Genomic DNA, 15,441 nt, shown 5'->3' with positions numbered 1-15,441 from the left:
GGGCTGTCTGGGGCTCCAGGTGCCTCAGGTCCCTCCTCCTAAGGGCTGAGGGACCTACATTTGTAGTTTGGCAACTTTATGTCTTCCCAGTTTATGTCCCAGGCTTTTCTTATTTCAAATCTCTATCACTTTGGATAACCAGGCATGTTTCTTCCTCAAAAGAGCCTAGCTTAGCATTCCACTCCCCTTGAGCAGTCACTAATACCCATTAACCTGGAAAAACAAAGACAAAGGTGGCCCTTTTTCCGTGTTGTTTATTCACCATCAACTAGCTACATGAGGGGGATAAACAAATTAGTACGAACTTTTTGGGGAGAATGGGGTATATGGATGGAAGGGTGGGATTTAAACAGAAAATAATCTTATACACAGCTAGATAGATTTACAGACATCCTTTTAAAAAAAATAGTATCCTCTGAGGGTAATGGAGGAAGATAAAATCATCATGAATAAAATAAATTAGCAACTTATCATTGCATAACCCAAAACAAAAGTCTCAGGAAATGGTTTGCATTTTCTGTCATGATTTACAGATACTCATGTGATAAATATTTCCAACACAGAAAAATAAAGACTAACACCAAGTAACAGATTTATACAATGCAGAGGGAAGTCGAGCGCATGAAAATAGCTATCATCTGGTAGCAAAAATAGATTTATGCCGATGTTAATATCAAAATTAAAGACATTCGAATAAATTATGCCAATACACTGGAACTATTGTTCCTAACATCATAAGTACAACTTTATTGCTCCTACTCATAACTAAAAGGTCGGAGAAAATTCTATGATAGCTTGAGGGCATAATATAACTCATTGAATATGTGGTAGGCCTACAACAAGGTTCAATAGCCAAATAAAAACTTAACTCTTTTTTTTTTTTTTAGTGTTGACACTGTTTATGGTAGAACAAGACCACTCATCATAAATCTGGAAAATATAGATGAGGGAGACAGTCCTTGAAGCCCAAGCAAGTGATTTACTGGAAGTAATTAAAAGTAGAATATGAGAAAAGCAGCAGTTCACATGAAGTAAACATTAATAGATTTTTTTTAGCTTGTGTGTTTTTCTCTTCCTGGGAGTCCCACGGGAAGCACACAAAGACTGTGGGCTACTGGGGTGCTCCAGGGACTTGAGGGAGAACTGGACTGTTGTCCTAAAGTGAACTCTGGCTGTTCAGTTACTACGGGAACCAGCCTGACTCCTGGGAGGTAAAGGGCACGGAGATCCGCACTGGGATTCTGATAACATTTGACTCAGGGAAATATCAGCCTCTGCTCTGGGGCCTGCACTGGGAAGGGATCTGCTACCAGGCCACACTGGAGGCTGCTGGACTCTTCCAGAATGATCTCCTGCAGCTTGGGGTAATCGATAGTGGCCACAGAAACATGTGAAGTACAAGGTGGTCGACTGCACAGAGTCCCGTTTCCAGGAATATATATGTGATTCACCATCAATTCAGGATAGAATAATCAGGAAGAAAATGGAGGTTAGAGGACATATCTCAGATGGCGTGGTGATCGCAATTATTGAATTGGGATTTTCAAAGTCCAGAAAGTTAAATTCTATGTCCATTCTTCCCAAAGAATGCCAAATTTCGGGGGGGGGGGGTTGTCTTAAAAATAGAAAATGCCCTTGAGCTAGTTACAAATGAGCTTTTGAGAATAGGGACTGAAGGAAAAAAGAAGCCATTTCCCCCTCAAGGTAGTTTTAAGACTATTGTAACAGGATGCATTACTGAGCTGTTTAAATTTCAGAAACGCCCTATAGAGGGCTGGTACTGACAAGTAGCTTTTTAAATTTGCATACAGTTCTGCATCCTACTCTAATTTATCTCCATTTCCATCTCAAATAAGATGACTAGGAAGGCGGCATTTGGTCCATTTAGCCTTGTGATTCCAAAATAAAGCATAAGGTCAACTGAAGTTAACAGCAGTGGGACAATTAGAAAACTTCCAGATGCTGTACGACAAAGCTACAGCCGTTCAGGCTGCTTGTCTTGGTTTTGTTGTGGTGAGTTTTTTTCTTTGTTTCTTTGTCTTGTTTGAGCCAGCTTCCGGAGGAGGCCTATTAGAAGTCAACACTGCTAAAAGCCTGCATTTTCCTTCATAATGTGAAAACTAGATTTGGTTTCCCTTGAGTATCCTTAAATCTACAGCCGGCTTCTTCCTGTCTGCGAGGAGAATTTGGATACACGCTTGAAAAGAAAAGAACAAAGCACATACCAAAGAATTTGACTGTGTCATCTAAACTGCTTAGAAATGGAAATGATATTCACACTGTACTCATCTTGACTTCTTGATATGGAAGGAATGAATGTAATATTTAATGAGCCATTTATTGTTTTCAAATGCTAATCACGTGCAGATTCCAAAAGGCTACTGACCCACTTTAAATAACTGTCCATTTTGAAAATGCGATGCTGTCCAACTACTGGGTCATTTGGTGTGACACTGAAAATAATCATGCGTTCTTTTTTCCCCCATTAGTTATTCTACTTTTCATTCATAGAATTCTACACGCTCTGAAATTATTTAAATATCTGTAAGTGTTTTCTGGAGAACTCTTTTTACTACACCATTATACTCGCTATTCCATAGGACTGTTATGGACGTGAGAGTAAAAGGCTCAAAAATTGGGCTTTGGTTTTAATCTAATCTGGGCAGAAGTTGGCATTACTTTGATAACACACTTCAACTACTGCACAAATTGTAGTATTGTACTTTAAAGTACCATATTTAAAAAGACAAAGTTTCCCCTTTTAGTAGTTACAATCTGTATTATTTAAAACTGCTGCAAAACTCACAAGAGTGAAATGAGTAAGAAGAAAGAAGAAAGTGTAGGAAAGAGATAAGACAACGCTTTATCAGAACACAACACAAAGGAAGAACATCAATTCTCTACATTTGTCTATAAGGCAGACGGTCGAACTTTTTATACAAGATCTAAAATATGGTGTTATTAAGAGGTAGAAAATACCAAAACAGTATTTAAGAAAAACTTGTTATTTAAAATAATCAGTTATTTTGCCAAACTTTTAGAAAGTCAAACTGTTGTGTAGAATGCACGGTATGTTTTACGCTAACCTGGCACAGTCCATACTCAACAGAGCTATGGTGAAGGGTGGGGAACCTAGGGATGGGAGTGGGAAGCAGAAAACAGTTTAACTTGTCAAGAGTTCGGTTCTCACTAAGGAGAAATTTCTGTGTCTCTGGGATGCCATAGGAGCATTTAATTAATGGGAATTTCCCAGATGGAGGACAATTTCTGTGAGTAACAGGGTACACCTTTGCACATAAGGCAACACACCCCTAGGGAGGGATGAGCCCAAATGCTTCCTCCATTTCAGGAAGGTGCCATATCTATCTGATATAGAAACATACATTCCAGTAATCTTATGCCAGCCTCTCAACCACCAAAATGCAAATGCAAACATTCTTCAGACTCCAGCACCAGCAGAATTGTTCTGGATGAGCAAGTCAAGAGCTGTTGGAGGCAAAAAGAGATCTGAGCTACCAAATTAAACTTGGGTAGCTTACGCATGAGTGAGTAACCCTGGGTATTCGTAGTTCTTAACGCACCTGGGAGAGAGAAATTTTTTTCTCCAACACAATTTTATAAGGCATGAATTTAATTTGAATTTTCCTAACCTTTGGAAAATTAGTGTTAAAGCTGCTTTTTTAACCCACACGTTAACATTCAATCTTTCGTTTTTATTAAATAGTTTATATAGAAAATGAAATATCAAGGTGTTCTACATTCATATAAACAATCATGACAACATTTGAAATTGTAAAGAAACCTATTGAAGAAAATACATACTTAAATACTTACAATGCTAAGCTAAGCACAGGTGATCACTCTAAATTTCTTTTAAACACATAGACACAGGTTTGTGGCTTCAGAAAGCAAACACGGGAGAAGTATAAGGGTGTATCAATCTTTTTTCCTTTTTCACCATAAGACAGGATGGTCCAGTTTGGAAAAACCAAGATCTTTTCTAAGTTCCAAATAGGTGCCATTGCTCACCCAGGAGTCATCGCTGGATTTCCTGTGAAAGATAAAAGAATTTCTTGAAGGCTATTGAAAATATTGTCATATTCACTCTTTCCCTTTCCCTCTTTTCTTCTCCCCACCCCGGGCCTGGCTGTCATTCTCACGTGCATTCAATATCTGTGACAGTCTCATACGGGGACTGAGGGAGGAGGAAGCCCAGAAACCATTTTGTTACTCCTGACTTCGGCTTCTCAAACTTAGAGGCTGTGAAAAAGGGTGCTTCTGAGAGAAGCATGGACAAGGAAGAATCTGTCATACACGGCTGGCATGCAGCCACCACCTTGGGTGTGACTGTGTGGAAGCTACAAACCGACCAGGTTGTTCACATCAAGTTATAAGTTAGCGTGAAAAACAAAAGGAATTGGAAGACATAAAAGTCAGGAGAGAACAGCCTTGGTTCACTCTTCTTTGAATAGATAATATATGAAATAGATAAAAATGTAAAAGGTCCAGAAGGATGGGGAGCTTTCCTTCTGTTCCTATCTCCCAGACTGCCAGTCCTTTTTCTTCAGAAGCAACAATCTTATAAGCTTCATTCTTTCAGAGAACTTTCATGCATGTGTGAGCATGCGTTGTGAGCATGCGTTGTGAGCATGCGTTGTGAGCATGCGTTGTGAGCATGCGTTGTGAGCATGCGTTCTCACACGTACACACTCCACCCCCTCCCATTTTTTACACCATGACAGCCCTGTATGGCATCCTCCCCCTTGAGTTTTTGACATAACAGGATCTACTGGAGATCATTTTCCATTGTCACAATAAGGTCAGCAAACCATAGCCCAAGGGCCACATCCTGCCTTCTGCCTATCTTTGTATTCTTTTTTTTTTTTAAATTGAAGCATAATTAACATACAGTGTTATATTAGTTTTAGGTGTACAACATTCTTGATCGAACAATTCTGTATATGTCATTATATCAGTGCTCACCACAAAAAGTGTAGTCACCATCTGCCACCACACGGTATTATAATATTGACTATGTTCCCTGTGCTGTGTTTGTCATCCCTGTGACTTATTTATAGTAGACCCCCTTTCATCTTAATCCCTTTTTATTGGGGCACCGCCATGCCCGTTTGCTTAACTATCGTCTATAGCTGCTGTTACGCTGCACAGTGGGCTTGGGTAATTACCACTAAGACCTTACGGCCTGCAAAGCTAACGATATTTACCATTCGTCTTTTATAGGAAAAGTTTGGTGACTCTGGCCATGGGGAATCCTGATTTCTTTTTTAAACAGTTGCATGATATTCCATTGTAGAAATGGACCACAATGTAGCAGGTGCCCTGCTGCTGAGCCTTTAGGAGGTCGTTTTTAATCTCTAGCTATCACGGACATATGTAAATAATAATATGATAGACATACAACAATATGTAATTTTGTATACGCGTGAGTGCAGTTACACTGAAAATTCCTGTAAGTAGAACTGCTCTGTCAAAGAGTGTGTGCATTTGCAATTTTGTCCGATATTTCAGATGTTTTAGAAGCAAAAGTGGAGAGTCCCAAGCTCTCGGGGACATAGATTTTTGTCACACTGTTTCCCTCTTCTATTAAAGGGATGTGTCTAAAATGAGCCCATCTGCCTGTCAGACACTTTATTACGACACAGAGGAGCCCGGCTCTGTCCCAACTGTAGTTTCCACTTGGAATTCCCGCTGACGCTTTCCTTGTTCCCATGTGCTTCTCGGGCACGTCTGCCAGGACCACTAGTGCTGGGGATTCTTGCCTTTCCTCCAGCTCTTTATTTGCCACATCCGATACTCTGATAATTTCACAGACAATGCAGAGGAAAAAGAGGCATGGCCACCTGGCTGCAACCGTGTTCGGTCTTTTTTTGTTCCATTCTAGATGATCACAACAAAAGCCTACGTAATGTTTTATATTTTGCATTTAAATGTTAATTAATTTCCCATAGAGCTCCACAGATTTTGTGAAGTCATTTCTTAAAAAAGATTTTATTTTTTATTTGAGAAAGAGAGTGAGAAAGAGAGAATGAGATGGGGGAGGGTCAGAGGGAGAAGCAGACTCCCCGCTGAGGAGGGGGCCGATGTGGGACTCATTCCTGGGACTCCGGATCTTGACCTGAGCCGAAGGCAGACGCTTAACCAACTGAGCCACCCGGGTGCCCCTGTGAACTCATTTTTGATGCTTTCACATTAGGTCTAACTGATGAATATTCCTACCTAGTTCTGGAGACAGCTTAGTTACCCACAAGTTTTAATGATCCTAAAAAATACTGCAGTGAACATCTTTATAAATGTAGATTTCCCTTGTTTAAAAATGACACCAGATGATTTATGAAAGAGAAAAAAGAATTGGCCTACTTAAGGGTATATGTGTATATCTATCAGTTGATCAGTTAATCAATGGATCACTCTGTTCATCTATCCATTTATCTAGGGGGCGCCTGGGTGGCTCAGTCGTTAAGCGTCTGCCTTTGGCTCAGGGCGTGATCCCGGCGTTCTGGGATCGAGCCCCACATCAGGCTCCTCCGCTGGGAGCCTGCTTCTTCCTCTCCCACTGCCCCTGCTTGTGTTCCCTCTTTCGCTGGCTGTCTCTATCTCTGTCAAATAAATAAATAAAATCTTAAAAAAAAAAAAAATCATCTGCCTTTGGCTCAGGTCGTGATCCCAGGGTCCTGGGATGGAGCCCTGCGTCAGGCTCTTTGCTCTGCAGGGAGCCTGCTTCTCCCTTTCCCTTTGCCCCTGCTTGTGTTCCCTCTCTGTCAGAGAAATAAATAAAATCTTAAAAAAAAAAAAATCTATTTATCTATCTCTTGCCTTTTAAAAAAATAGTTTGAGGTGTCTTGTTTTTAAAATATTTAAATGCAACCAATGAATCATTGAACATTATATGTTGGCTAATTGAAAATAATTGAATAAAAATAAAAATAAAATATTTAAACAAAGTTATGAATATTTTGGGATGAAACTCTGGCTAGTTGAATGATCTTCATCTGCTTGTAACCTGAGTTTGTAGAAATGATCAGAAGGGATCTGACAAAATCCACATTGACTCTAGGGGAAAAAAGCATTATATTTTGGGGATAAAACATTACTTGGTGCTATTTTGCCGTTCTGGAATACACACTTTATTGCTGTTGCTGCTGCTAGATTAGTAGCTAATTCCTGTTGTCCATTAAAACACGATACCCCCCCAAAACCCCCCAGACAACAAAACCCTGGCTGCTCTGAAAGTAAGACTGGGGTGGAATGGGTAGGGCAAGAATCTGCCGCTTTTCTACGTGGACCTGGTTCAATGCTTTTTTTTTTTTTTTTAATGAACAAACAAAAAAGCCCCTAAAACCGTACAGAGCCTTAGCATGTAGGCAAGAGGGCCAGGCCCCAGTCCAGGACATTTCACTGGGACCCTCTGCAGATCTTCTATGTTCCCGGGCCTCTGTTTCTCTTCTCAGTTCATATGAAAGAGGGGGTGAAGGGCTGATGACCTCTAATGCCCCTTCTAAATCCTTAAGTCTACTTTTGACAAGATCTGTAACAGCAAGTTATTCTAAAATGAATAATAAATGTTCCAAATCCAAACTGAAGTGTTTTGGAACTTCTGCAAAACAAGCATTAGACCACTTGCACGTTCCATGTTTCAGAGGAGAAGTTTTAGCACTCTGGAGCAAGAAAGACACCAAGAACGCTCGCATTTGGGGAGGGGACGCCCCTGTTCCCTCTCTGCATACACAAGCCTCCAGGGTCGCCAGTCCCCGTCAGCCCAGGACCCACGTGATGTGCGCGCGCACCTGAAAAACCGCGGCTGGTGCTCCACGCAGTTTTCTTCTAAGACCCGCCGCCTTTCTCTCTGCAGCTGTTCGATCCTCTGCTTTTGCATTTCAGCTTCTTCTATGTTCCCTTCTTCGAGGAACCTGGGGCAGTAAGGGGGAAAATAACGCAACACAAATTCCAAGAAAAGATTGTCATCGTGACTACTAGAACTGGAGATCAATACGCTTCCCTGTCCATAAGAGCCCTCTCCAACCCTAAAAACAGTATTTTGCGGTAGTTAGGGAAGATGTTATTTGTGGAATTGGTGATACATACATGGTTCAAAAATTATATCTATAAAAAGGAATTTGTCCCTTTCGTCCCTGTTTCTATCCCACCTGCTTCCTCAGCATGCCCTTCCCGGGAGCCTCAGAGCACGTCAGACTGTTGAATCTTTGCTACCTGGTAGGTTAAGAATTAGTGTGTCAACGTGTTTCTAAAAATACGCATTTCTTTTAGACTGAGCATCTTTTCATATGTCTAAGAGAGAGCAGCATTTCCTATTTTGTGAACAGTTCATTTTCCTATGTCCATTTTTTTAATGGGTTCATCTTGATTTCTGGAACCAATTAATGAAATGAGTTGCAAATATAGATTTCTCAGTTTGTCATTTATTTATTTAATTCTGGGTATATGTATATATACATATATAAAATATAAAAAATATATAAAGATATAAAAAATATGTACAGGTATGTGTGTGTGCGTGTGTGTGTATGTGTGTGTATTTTACTTTGCCATGAAGAAGGGGTTTTTTTTTTCCTTAAATAAAGTCAAATATATAATTTTTCTTTCCTTTCTGGGTTTTGAGTCTTAAATTAGGCCCAAGCGCAGAGATAATAATTTCTATTTTACAGAATAGGAAACTGAGACTAAGAAAGTTTACACAGCTCTCCCTCTCTCGCTGGCTGTCTCTATCTCTGTCAAATAAATAAATAAAATCTTAAAAAAAAAAATGGGGCGCCTGGGTGGCACAGCTGTTAAGCGTCTGCCATCGGCTCAGGGCGTGACCCCGGCATGATGGGATCGAGCCCCACATCAGGCTCCTCTGCTATGAGCCTGCTTCTTCCTCTCCCACTTCCCCTGCTTGTGTTCCCTCTCTCGCTGGCTGTCTCTGTCTCTGTCAAATAAATAAATAATATCTTTAAAAAAAAAAAAGAAAGAAAGAAAGTTTACACAGCTCATTGCCAGCAAAGGATCAGAAGTTAGATTTTTATGCACTAAAATACTGTAAATCTGAGGGGTAAGGGAGCTGGGTGCTTTTCACTTTTTCAGAGACACAGTAAGTTCTGTATCATTGTATGCAAGAAAACTCTTAAACACTTTTTGGGGATATTTCAATAGAAATAAGGTCAGGCCACATGCAGAATTAAGCTGGGCTCCGTTCCTTCCATGACATGACTGCTTCAAGGCCCCCTGAGGCCCCTACTGCAGATGACACTGTCTCTCTCGGGTGCCTCTGGTGGTCTGGGAGTTGTTAGTAAGACTTTTCATAAGGAATTTTACATCTCTGGAGATTAAGATCTTTTAAAAAGTGCTTACCTTTGGTCTGGTCTAAATCGAGTGTCAGTAGGTGGTAATAAAGACTTGGACAATGGGTCCATTTCATTTAATTCCAATGCAAACTGTGTGAAGCCATAATATTGCTCGTAGCCTTTTGGCATGGGATCTAAAAGAAAAAGAAATCACTCATCTCTAACTTGCCTTCCATGTATATTACATTTGCATTCCTTCACCTTCTTCATCTCAGACCAGCTATAATTTTCCTCTCTCAGCTCCAAATTCTTCCACTTCTATTAAAGTATTCTGGCTAACAAACTGGTGGTGAATGTTCCTCTATAAATCTTTTTCTCTAGAAGTTTTCTTCTACCTACAAGGATAAGACCTCTTTTGTGTGGTCACATAGGGAATTTATGTAATGCCATGAAGTTTTTGTACTGTGTAAGTTATAAAAATAATTTGTTACAAAAATAAACATGTTAAAAAGAACTCTGGGTCCATTTTTTCCTGACTAACACGACTCACACTCTGCAGAATCCATTTTTCATTTAAGAGATGTCAGATCCTCCTGGAACTCTGTCTAGCTCTGTAATAGGGTTGAACCCATAGCAAGTGGTCAGTGTTATGCTTTTCTTTCATGCCTGCCCTTCTTTTTAACAACTCTTGTCCTTCCAAATCTTACATATTTAAATTTAAATCTAGTTCAGCAGAAGCCAGGAATAAACATGGGATTATACCAGCAGAAATGCTGCCTGATGTGGAGGGGAGAAAATGGAACCAAACTGCAGGTATTCTACAGGACGGGACCACCGAGCTCTCCAGCAGCAAACATGCGTTATCATTCAAGAAAAGGGAAGAATGAGTTGGAAGGTGATTCAGAGATCTCAGGGCTGCCCTTCCCACCACAGGCCCAGACTACACAGGCCCAGGGGGGAAGACTGCCTTCACCTTTCAAAGGGTGGGGCCACCGCTGCAGTTACGACCTGCCATGCTGCCACCACCCAGAGCCCTGGGGGCCTTGGGAGCAGGGCCACTGCCGCAGCGGATCCAGAGGGCTGGGCATCGAGCCAAAAATTATCATCTGCTGTCTTAGGATCTAACGGCATTTGCTTTACTAGGTTTTGGACTTACCTGGTACCCATCACCTCTTTCTTCTTTCCTATTTCTCCTTTTGGAATGGGAACGTCTATCCTATGCGTACCCCACCATTGTATTTAGAAGCACATTTTGGTTTCATGGGTTCGCAGCTGGAGAAGATGAATTGTACCTCAAGTCTTACCCATACCTGATTTAGATGATATTTAGCTGAGTCTGGATTTTAGACTTTAGAGTTGATGCTGGAATGACTTAAGAGTTTTGGGGCTATTAGGATGGAATAAATATTTTACACGTAAGAGGGGTGTAGTTTGGGGGGGCAGGGGCAGTGTCACAGACCAAAGGTTTGTATCCTTCCAAAATTCATATGCTGAAGCCCTACTCCTTAGTATGGCTGTATTTGGAGAAGGAGTGTAAGAAAGGAATTAAGGTTAAATAAGGGCGAAAGGGTGTGGCCCTGATCTGCCAGCTGTCTGCAGGTCAAGAAGCCTCTCTTACCAGAACCCAAATTTGCCAGCACCTTGATCTTTGATTTCCCAGCCTCTAGAAGTGTAAGAAAACACATCTCTGTTGTTTAAACCACCCAATTGGTGGTATTTGTTATAGCGGCCCAAGTGGTCTATCCAAGTGTATTGCCCTAACTTGAATCCCAGCTAAAAATCAAGCTAAAAATACCAAGTTTACACAGTGGGTAAATCAAATGTAGGCTAATAGAATCCACTCCTAGCCTTAGCAGGAGTTGCTCTCACATACAAATACAAATGCTTTCCACAAACTGTTCTGCAAACCCAGTTTTCTAAGCTTCAGGAGTCCTTCCTGTCTAATTTTAAGCTAATCCTCCCTGTATCCTGGTCATGAAAATAGCAGCAAAGCTTCCTACTGTGCCTTCAAAAAACCAGCCCAGTCTCCCAACCACTGGAGTAAAGACAGTGGTTCTTCTTGGAGATGGGCCAAGGATGCTCATGGCCAAGGCAGAAACACAAAGTCAGTGAGCAACAACAACAAGCGTAACAGCTCATACTGTGTGCTCTCTCAAGGTGCTACTTTAACATCTCATCACTGACACATACTTTAAGCAAAGGACAGTGAGTGTCTCTCTGAACTTCTAAAGCTGGGAAGGTGGCCACTGGAGCCAATTCATTCCGGCTTCATGGCCACCTATGTGACAGTGGACGATATATGGCAACCACGCGGTGAAAGAGACGCTGTTGGTTGCTTACCCTACAGTTATTTCCCTTACTTGCTAATGGAAAACTGATCTGTTCATGTGGCATTGTGTCCACCCTAGGGGGTGAATCTCAGCCCATCTGAATTTCTTCTGCCTACCCAGGTGCCCTTGACTGGTTCAAGGATGGGTCTGGACCCACTTGAGGCTGACAAATCTTAATGACACATTTGCTGGGGAATCCTAGTAAATATTTTATTCCTGAAAAAAGAGAAGCACAAAAGATGACAGCTCTATTGTCCTTGCTTCTCCCCTGCTTAGTGACCTGTCACACGGGAATACAATATTGAATTATGATAAATGTTTTACATCCGTGAGGGAACCATATTGGGAGTGGAGGAATGTGTCGTCAGGGGTCTGTGCTTTTGACACAAGTAAGTTGCCTGTATAACAACTGTGGGGCCACCCAAACCTTTACTTGCTAAGTAACAGCACACATCCTAATGGTTTAAATTACTATTAGAATGGATTTTTGGGGTCTTATTTTGATCAGCCTAAAGCATACCAGTGGTGATATCTCAGAACAATAATTTATAATATGGCCAAGACATAGAAATACACTTACCAGATTAGAAGATGGACAAAAGTCTTAAAATGTTTGGGGGAACATGTTATGAAGGTTTTGCTTCCCTAGCCCTTCTCTCCACAGTTCAATTACAGGAGAGAGCAGAGTGGCTAAGGGTATTGGGTGAATCTGGAAGACCCTTAACTTTTATAGAACCCCAGGTCACTCTTCTTGTCTAGTAACAGTTTTCTCTTTATTCATTCTTAGTCTAGAATGACCTCTTGCACATCACTGACACTCCTCCTCAGTGCCCAGGACAGGCACAGGAATGCTGTGTGTAGCCTGGAAGATTTCCTCGGAGAGCGTGACTGTGGATTAGCAATGGCTTTGTTCCAGGATTAAGAACCCAGGACCTAGCAGACCAACTGAGGTGTTGTTGGTAAGCATGAGGATGAGTGTGAGACAGGACTGGTGAATGAAAGAAGGGCTGGTCGCTCGAACAGAGTTCCAAGCAGGTAGAGGTTGGAGACCCTGGATGGCGGACCCTGATGCCAGCCCACCTGCAGTTCCTCTGGCCACCCCCCCGCCCCGCTTGTCTGAGACTGATTCACTGGGATACTGACTCGCTCTCCAGACACAAGCGGACGAAGAAGAGCCTCCGCAGTAGATGCTTTCGTGCCATTTCCCAAAGAGCCGATGCACCGCTTTTCCATTCTTGTCAAACACTGTACCTTCAATCTCACGGGCATTAGTGCTCCAGTATTTTGCCTAGGATTCAAATGAGAGTTATCTCATTTTTGGAGTCAACTTGTTACAGATATTGAGAGGGAAAAAAAAAGTAAAGAGAAAAAACCCATATGAATGATTTTACATTGCATATAGTTTGCCAGTTCTGGGTTCTGGCTTTTTAAAAAATCATACATTTAATTACTTCACAAAAATGAACATCTAACGCTTTATCTATAGTTTGCAATGCAACACTCAACATTTGTGAAAGATACAGGTCTTTCCCCCTACTTTTGCTGCATACAACATCAGAAGGAAAGGCTCGGGTCTCACACATTGGCCCAGTACTGTGCTTAGCTCCTAAGGCCCCTCCTCTGGAATAGCCGTTCCCCGGACATCACCGTGGCTCTGACTATTGCAATTTCAGAGAAAAGTAACTCATATATTTTTTTCCCGACAGGAACTAAACAGTCTTTTGTAAACCAACAAAGGAGGCTCCTTTGTAAAGCAACCAATTTTGCATTTCTCCTATCATTTCTCCCCTAAACTAGATTTGTTCATCCAATCCACTGGAACGTTATGCAACCCTTATTTCCCCTGCGGATTGGTCCTGATCTGAGAGCAGTTCAGCCCTGCTCAGCCGTGTGGGTTTTATACAGTACTGCAAGCTGGCCAGCAGAGGGGGTCTCACTCCCTAGAGTGGATTTTCCCCAAGTCTCCCAATTACCTGGCTGCTCTAAAAAAAATCTCTACGAAACGATGGAAGGCATTTCCGGGCCATATTCTGGTGGTGTGGTTTCCCCATTCTGTGGCTATGGGGAAGATGGGAGGAAGGACAGAGGACAGCAGCATCACAGAGCTGCATCGGAAACGTAAACCTGAGGTCTCCACTCATGTAAAAATGGAGGAAAAGGGAAACAAATACTGTCTAGGCTCTTAACATTGTTCTGAAGCAGGAGTCAGATTTTCTGTTACAGATATTTGCTGACAAATCCATCGCTGTCAATATGGTGGAACGCCACAGAGGAAGGCGGTCACGCTCCACTGGGAAGGGCTGCATCTGCTTTCAGATTCTCTTTCAACACCAGAGGCCCATCCGGTGTTCTCATTCCCTCCTCTCTCAGAGTCACAGAAATCGATTCTCTGGCCCCAAGTGTGTGCGTACCAGGGGGAGGGTACAAATGGGACTCGAGCACATTTCCTTGGGGGAGATGCTGAGAAGCAGGTGCCCTCACCTGGCTGGGGGCTGGGGGGCATATATCCCTACTCCAGGTTGCCTTTTGCTTCTTTTTGCAGACAGCCTACCTGAAGTTTTTGAGGCAGGTTCATTTTTATTTCACCCCAAACACTATCAGCTTTTTATCTGCCTACATCGCAGTCTGAAGTACAGGTGAAAGACAGACCCCAACCCACCTCTCCAGAATGTCCCCCAGGTGGTGCAGAGAGGTACCGTACGAAGTTCCACAATTAGAGCCTGATCTCTCTGCTTAGGATTTCGATCTCAATTAAATGCAAATATTCCTTTAAGACCATTCTAAATACATGAAATTTTTAAGGGCAAGAGGAATCTAAGGGAATGAAAGCACTTGGAAAGGTAAGCAGACTATTCCATGCTTTCGCCTTTGGCCAATCTGTTCATTTACCCTATGAATGTTCATGAGCCTTTCCAGACATCAGCCTACAACACTGAGCAAGATTAGATCAGGCTTTTGCTTTTCTGGAGTCAGGGATGCTGAGGAGGGTGTGGGGAACAGAAAATGAAAATACCCAAGTAAACCAACAGTGAGCAAGTTAACTATGGGTGGGAATAAACACTTTGAAGAAAATGGGATATGACAGAAAGTGACTAACAAGGCAGGGCTAATAATGGAAGGATCTGGGGAGAGGGGCCCAAGCAAAAGGAGGCAGAGAGAGAAAAGCCAGTGTGGTGAGAGGATGGTGGGGAAGGGAAGGGGAGGAGGGGGTGGTGGGAGCTGAGATTGGAGCGAAAGCAGTGGGCGTGCGCGTGCACGCGCGTGTATGCACCTACAGCCATGTGTAGAAGTCTGTGTTCACATGTGTGCATACGTGCAGGTGTGCGTGTATGTGCGCGTGTGTGAACATAAGGGGTGGGTGGGCAGTGCATACCGCACAGGGCCTTGGGGGCCATTGTCAGGAGACGGGCTTTTATACTGGGAAAGCTGGAAGTTGTTGGGGGATTTTTGTAATATACAGCATGACTTTCTTTTTTAAAATTCTAGTAAAATATACATAACAAAATGTACCACTTTAGCCATTTCTAAGCATACAGTTCAGTGTCATTAAGCACATTCATCATGCTGTGCGACCACTGCCATTATATTATTTCCAGACTGTTTTCAGCTTCCACACTGAAATTATGTGTCCATTAGACACTAACTCCCATTCCCCAACCCGCCAGCCCCTGGCATCACCATTCTACTTTGTGTGTCTGTGAGTTTGACGGCTCTAGGTACCTCACGAGTGGAGTCATACAATCTTTGTCCTTTTGTGTCTGGCTTATTACACCGAGCATACTGTCTTCAAGGTCCACCCATATTGTAGC

General features: G+C 42.2%; 1 protein-coding gene across 8 annotated transcripts in view; it reads right to left on the bottom strand.

Annotated features, from left to right (window-relative positions):
- Nucleotides 1-236: 236 nt before the first annotated feature.
- OSBPL3 (oxysterol binding protein like 3) overlaps nt 237-15,441 on the bottom strand; it is a 176,579-nt gene continuing 161,374 nt past the window's right edge. For 4 of the 8 annotated variants that reach the window (XM_040644176.1, XM_040644180.1, XM_040644179.1 and 1 more), the window contains 4 exons: nt 12,776-12,920; nt 9,370-9,496; nt 7,806-7,928; nt 237-4,051 (listed from right to left, as the gene is read on the bottom strand). In XM_040644176.1, the coding sequence (XP_040500110.1) occupies nt 3,955-4,051; nt 7,806-7,928; nt 9,370-9,496; nt 12,776-12,920 (492 nt within the window). In that variant the 3' untranslated portion in view covers nt 237-3,954. Of the gene's footprint in view, nt 4,052-7,321; nt 7,929-9,369; nt 9,497-12,775; nt 12,921-15,441 lie in introns of those variants that run through there. The other 4 variants (XM_040644174.1, XM_040644178.1, XM_040644177.1 and 1 more) reach the window with 1 other exon arrangement.

This window comes from Ursus maritimus, unplaced genomic scaffold (assembly GCF_017311325.1).
Source record: "Ursus maritimus isolate PB19 unplaced genomic scaffold, ASM1731132v1 scaffold_3, whole genome shotgun sequence".
Lineage (NCBI taxonomy): Eukaryota > Metazoa > Chordata > Mammalia > Carnivora > Ursidae > Ursus > Ursus maritimus.
This window is presented reverse-complemented; position numbering and strand designations above follow the sequence as displayed.